Source organism: Panicum virgatum, chromosome 5N (genome assembly GCF_016808335.1).
Source record: "Panicum virgatum strain AP13 chromosome 5N, P.virgatum_v5, whole genome shotgun sequence".
Lineage (NCBI taxonomy): Eukaryota > Viridiplantae > Streptophyta > Magnoliopsida > Poales > Poaceae > Panicum > Panicum virgatum.
Genome location: NC_053149.1, coordinates 50190780 through 50196875, shown reverse-complemented (window position 1 = coordinate 50196875; position 6096 = coordinate 50190780). Strand labels below are relative to the sequence as shown.

The following is a 6096-nucleotide window of genomic DNA, read 5'->3' as shown; positions in this document are numbered from 1 at the left end:
AACAATTCTGGTCAACAGAACTCCCACCGAACACATCCAGCACGGTCGCGGCCTGCGGCAGGGGGACCCCCTCTCCCCACTTCTATTCATCCTTGCATTCGACCCACTGCACCGGCTGCTTCTAAAGGCCACCGAGCTAAAATTACTACAAAAGCTCTGAGGAAGGGCCACCCGTTTCAGGATCTCCATGTATGCTGATGATGCAGTGATCTTCATAAAGCCAGCTGGAAGGGACATCAGTAACTTGGCGCTCATCCTCAAGAACTTTGGCGAAGTCACCGGCCTTACGACGAACTTACTGAAAACAAGCGTTACACCGACCAGTTGTGAGGGCATGAACCTAGATGACATCTTGGCTGGATTCCCTGTCGTGCGCACCAGTTTCCCTACAAAATACAGGGGGCTACCACTCACCGTAAGGAGACTGCGGAAATCTGATTTTCAACCGCTGCTGGAAAAGGCAACTTCCAAGTTAGCGGGCTGGCACGGGCGACATCTCACTCAGGCTGGACGGGTCTATCTGACAAAATCAGTGCGTTCTTCGCTGCCTGTCTACCTACTATCAGTGCTGAAAGCGCCCAAGGATATCCTAGATGCACTTGACGAAGCACGAAAAAAGTTTCTCTGGGTAGGCGACAGGACATTCACAGGAGGGAAATGCAAAGTAAACTGGACTAAATATGGCATGCCCAAGGAAAATGGTGGCTTGGGCATTCTGAACCTTGAAAGATTCGTCAGAGCTCTCAGGTTGCGGTGGCTATGGCATGAATGGGTGTCTCCTGAAAAAGCTTGGGTAGGAACAAAAACATCGTGTGATGACACTGATGGTCTTCTCTTCGCGGCATGCACGACAATTTCAGTCGGTGATGGTAACAGGACGAGTTTCTGGCACTCAGGATTGCTGCAGGGCTGCAGGCCGAAAGACATAGCGCCTAACCTTTTCAAAATTACCCGTCCGAAGAATAGAACAGTGGCAGCCTCACTACAGCGTCATACTTGGATACACGACATACGTAGAGCAGAGGGGGTTGCGCTTGTCCACGTCCACGAATTTTTCAAGCTATGGGGGATGCTTCGGAACGTACAGCTAAATCAAAATCAGGAAGATCAGATCAAGTGGAAGCTCACGAAGACTGGAGAATACACTGCGGCCTCAGCTTATAAAGCACAATTTATTGGCAATGTCAATGTGCCAAAAGTACAAAGGATCTGGAAGGCTTGGGCGCCGCCCAAGTGTAAATTCTTCGCCTGGATGGTGACTCAAAACCGAGTATGGACTTCGGACAGGCTACAACGTAGGGGATGGCTGCACAATCCCTCCTGTCCTCTCTGCCGAAGTGCCCCGGAGACCGCTTTTCACCTTCTGGTAGAGTGCCGTTACACAAGAAGAGTGTGGAGCCAAGTTGCGTCTTGGATGGCACAGCCCGCTCTGTGCCCGTAGCAGTGGAGGCCGAGTGAGGACACTCTACAATAGTGGACCAACATCACTTCAAGTGAACACGTCCCACGGAAAGCAATTCTTTCCCTCTCCCTTTTGATTATCTGGGAGATGAGAGAAACGCCAGAATTTTTAGGAAGCGGGAAAAGTCAGCCCCATGGCTTTTCTCCAAAATAAAGAATGAGGCTGCAGCTTGGGCTCTCGCTGGAGCTAAACATCTAGAGTCACTAATACGGAGAGAGTAATCCTTTTTTGTTTTTCTTTCCGGTTATCTGGATGTACTCTTCTTCTTTATCAATGAAATAGGCACAATTTCATGCCCTTTGTTCAAAAAAAAATTCTTCCATTGCACCTAACAACTAACCAGACTGTAAGACTCCTACGTCACAATTTGTTGTTACTAGAGAAATTTCGACTAGGTACATTGTTTTTCATCTTAATTAACACCCCTAGTCTGATAGTACATTGTATGGTTTTGGTTCCGTGGGGCAAGCAGCAGCCACCGCCCGCTGGTCGCCAGCGAAGCAGCGCAAAGGCCCCTGGACGTTTGAGTTTGACTTCCCCGGCTCACCCGCCACATGCACCAGCCCGTCCTCAACCATCCCCACCATTAATCCGATCCCTTCATTTCCCCCATTCTTATTTTCTTAATCAACTCCACCCTCGTCTTAATGGCCTCCTCCTTTTTCGTCACCCCACCCCACCTTTAATTCCAAACACGGCAACCCCTTCTCTTCTCCTTCCCCTCCTCCTCGGCTCGCCTTCTCCCTCCGCGTCCCCTTTACTCTCCCTCCCTCTCTCTAGTCCTCTCTCTCTTCATGTGTGCAGGTGCGCTCTGTGCTGGGCTTTGCGGCTTCCCTTCCTCTCTCGCGAAGGAGCAAAGGCCGCCCGCCCTTCTCCAGGCTCCGCATTCCGGCGTCACCGCGCACGAGCAGGAACAGTAGCGCCGGAGCGAGCGCCCGGCTTCTCCGGTGTCCGGTCCCGACTGAGTGTGACGCGGCGGGAGCTCGTCGTGGAATTCTCGTTCAATGGGGTTCGATTCGAGGTGCTGCCCAAGGTAAGTTGTTCTTCCCCTGTTCGTTTTCCTTGCCGCGGTCCATCTCTTCTCGTTTAGGAGTTGACTTGCCCTGTGCCCTCAGAATTATGCCGAGTCTTGGGTGGGGTGTACTGATGTCGGCACGGCTCCAAATTCCTGCACATTGTCCTGTTTTATTTTTCCCGAAATCCCTGCACATCTTGCTGTTTGATTAGTTTCCCTGTTTGCGTGCTTCCCCCACACATGAAAGTGGAACAACTGTGCTCTCGAATGATGCGTAGCTTTCTTCTAGAGACAAAATTGCCCTTTTCTTTTGTAGTTATGCTCATGTGCTACTTTAGGTGTTCCTGAGTTGGCTAATGTACCTTTTCTCCTTTCTTGCGCAGATAAAGCGGTTGGGATAAGTTTGTGAATTCCTTCGTCAAATCAGAACAAGATTCCGAATTTGGGGAGCATATCGCACAGTCCGCTCATCAAACAGACCGAAGAACATGTCTATCAGTGCGGCACTCTCAAGAACCACCACCGTGTTTCAGTTGAGAGTATGGGAATTGATTGCCATTGGTGTTGGGATATTCATGGCAATTCTGTTGGTCTTCGCGATGTGCCTTTCGCTCCGAAAGAAAAGGAAGATAGTGAAAGGGTTCGACAACACTTCGTTGGCTGAGATCCCTATCGTGTCAAAGGAAATCAATGTTGACAGAGTTGATGCGCAGATTCTAAATGAAGCACCCTTCATGCCGGTGCATGATAAATATACGCAGATGAAGGGTGCAGGGCAGTTGGGAGAGAGTAGATCTGTTGATGTCGATACGTTCAGCCAGTGCAGCTCCGTCTACAACATAGAGAAGGCTGGGAGTTCGTACTCTGAAGATTACAGTTACAGCAGCTCTGGACCCGCTAGGAAAGGCAGTTCACCATATGCATATTCAGCATCGCCATTGGTTGGCTTGCCTGAGTTATCACATTTGGGCTGGGGCCACTGGTTTACCTTGAGGGACCTGGAGTGCGCGACGAATCGGTTTGCAAAGAGTAATGTCCTTGGAGAAGGTGGGTATGGAGTTGTCTACAAGGGCCGGCTGGTGAACGGTACTGATATTGCCGTGAAGAAGATCCTTAATAATGTGTAAGTCTATGCTGTCTTGCTGAATTTTCCTTGTATTAACTTAGAGCTAAGATTTGGTATCTGGGTTTGCAGGGGCCAGGCAGAGAAGGAATTTAGAGTTGAAGTTGAAGCCATCGGTCATGTTCGGCATAAGAATCTGGTGCGGCTTCTGGGATACTGTGTGGAAGGGATACACAGGTTACTATTTTGTCTTTTTTGGATCCACCTTTCTGCTCAGTTCATTTACAGTTGTTCATCATGATATCTGTACTAGACATTATGTTCTGAAGATTTGACAGTGGAAAATAAAATAGCCGATACAATAAAAAAAGTTTTCCCTGTTGTACCTAATACTACTTTGACCTTTCTCTTTTCGTTGTTTTCATGTTTATCTGTTTTTTCTTAAACTATAGTAGTCATAGTTCTTTTGCAGAAGCTTTTCCTTGCATACGGGTTGTTCTTTTTGAACAGCATACGGGCTTGTTCTGAATATTTACCTGCAGGATGCTTGTCTATGAGTATGTCAACAATGGCAACCTAGAACAATGGCTTCATGGCGTGAATCAGCGTGGTGTCCTTAGTTGGGAAAATCGCATGAAGATTCTCCTTGGCACTGCAAAAGCGTAAGTTTAGAGTTTCGACATGATTCACAATTATTTCCTGAAATCTTGCTTAACACGGACTGTGACAGTTACATGCTAATGTTGTTGTTCATGATTTGCAGTCTTGCTTACCTTCATGAGGCCATAGACCCCAAAGTTGTACACCGAGATATTAAGTCAAGTAATATCTTAATCGACGATGAATTCAATAGCAAGGTTTCTGATTTTGGGTTGGCCAAACTTCTGAATTCTGACAAAAGCCATATCAATACAAGAGTGATGGGAACATATGGGTATAGCTCCATTTTTTATGCCCTTTCTTGATGTTATTGTTAGTTCTTCTGTTCGACTGTAAAGTGGAAAATAGTTTCCTAATGTTTTGAATCTGACACCAGGTACGTAGCACCCGAATATGCAAACAGTGGGATGTTAAATGAAAAGAGCGATATCTACAGTTTTGGAGTGGTGATGTTAGAATGTGTGACAGCTAGGGATCCAGTTGATTATGCTAAGCCTGCAGATGAGGTATGGGGTTTTCCTATTTCAGACAAAATGTGTGATTGTGTTTCCAGTTAATCCCTAAACTTATTTATTGTTTGTTTCAGGTGAATCTCATAGAGTGGCTTAAAATGATGGTTACCAATAAGAGAGCCGAGGAGGTAGTTGATCCAAACCTCGAGGATAAGCCACCAAAACGTGCCCTTAAGCGGGCAATCTTGGTTGGCTTCAAGTGTGTCGATCCTGATGCTGACAAGAGGCCAAAGATGAGTCATGTTGTCCAAATGCTTGAAGCAGTTCAAAATGCATATCATCAAGTATGCATCTTATCCTAACATCTTTCTTTCTCAGTACTATTTTCTTTTCAATTAGCACAGATCTATATCCTTCTTGGAGCATCTGCTAACGTCAGTGTATTTTTTTTTTCCTCTCATCAATGAAGGACCAAAGAAAGCTCAGCCAGGTGGGAAGCATGGATGTTGAATCCCAGCAGTCACTAGAGGAGACTTCAAACAGCGCTGATGCCTGAATCTCCAATCTGAACCAGCACAGAGGAATAGGGCACCTGAAATCATCTGATAACAACATTGATTCGATCGATGTCAGTACTTTATTAGAGTGAGTGGATCAGATTTACAGTTTGCGTATACTGGAGGTGGTGGTGGTTAAATCGATTAGGAGCAAGCTGCTCATTTCCGTTTTTCCTTTACCCCTTTTTCTGGGTGTGCTTCTATACTCCCCTAAAAGATTTGCCTTCATCTTTTTACTCTAGGATATGTGTAGTTTTCCTTTAGGGGAGCATAGAAGCATCTTCTTCACCTATATTTATCATTTCAGTCACCAAGTGGGATTAACCTCAAAGACATGACTATAGTTACCGGATTCTGTTACCCTTGTATAGAGGCTTTATGGAAACTTAATTTTACCCTATAAAAACATAAATTTGTTGCTGTACAGCATGAGCATCTGAATCCCTATTTCCTCTCAAATTTTTACCCTGATCGAAGGCCATTGAGCAAGCAGAGGCGCCTTCCTCAGAAAAGAGATAGAGCATAGTTGATGTCATTGTCAGTGGGACTGGAACCAATCATCTGCATGATTCAGTACTGCACTTTCTCTCTTCATTGCTGTGATTGAAAGGCAGATGTCTGGCCCTCATCACACCTGGAGGCCGATTAGTTTTCGGTTCCCGACCATGGATGATTGCAGGGTGCCAATGATTGGTGCCTGCTTGGTTTATAAGTTTTCACACCCTCGATGATTCCTTTTCAAGGACTGGATGACAATCATTAGCGCTTTTGCAGCTGGTTGTGTTTACTGAACCTGCACTCCTTGCATTTTACTTTTTCCTCAAACATAATCATTCTGTGAGGCTTGTACTGTAAGTCTGCAAGATCCTCGTTTGCTAGCTGATGGC

General features: G+C 46.2%; 1 protein-coding gene across 1 annotated transcript; it reads left to right on the top strand.

Moving 5' to 3' along the window:
- The first annotated feature begins 2136 nt into the window (after positions 1 to 2136).
- Positions 2137 to 5621, top strand: LOC120673824 (probable receptor-like protein kinase At2g42960). The gene is made up of 8 exons (XM_039954845.1): positions 2137 to 2495; positions 2861 to 3600; positions 3673 to 3777; positions 4083 to 4202; positions 4304 to 4474; positions 4577 to 4706; positions 4787 to 4996; positions 5122 to 5621. Exons 2-8 carry the CDS (start codon positions 2966 to 2968, stop codon positions 5206 to 5208), a joined length of 1458 nt encoding a protein of 485 aa, XP_039810779.1. The 5' UTR covers positions 2137 to 2495; positions 2861 to 2965; the 3' UTR covers positions 5209 to 5621.
- Positions 5622 to 6096: the final 475 nt, after the last annotated feature.

Excerpts from the sequence above, each read along its gene's own strand:
- LOC120673824 (XM_039954845.1), top strand. The coding sequence starts at position 2,966 with ATGTCTATCAGTGCGGCACTCTCAAGAACCACCACCGTGTTTCAGTTG. Across the intron at positions 3,601-3,672 it reads AAGAAGATCCTTAATAATGT|GGGCCAGGCAGAGAAGGAAT; the intron begins GTAAGTCTATGC and ends CTGGGTTTGCAG. Across the intron at positions 4,707-4,786 it reads ATGCTAAGCCTGCAGATGAG|GTGAATCTCATAGAGTGGCT; the intron begins GTATGGGGTTTT and ends TGTTTGTTTCAG.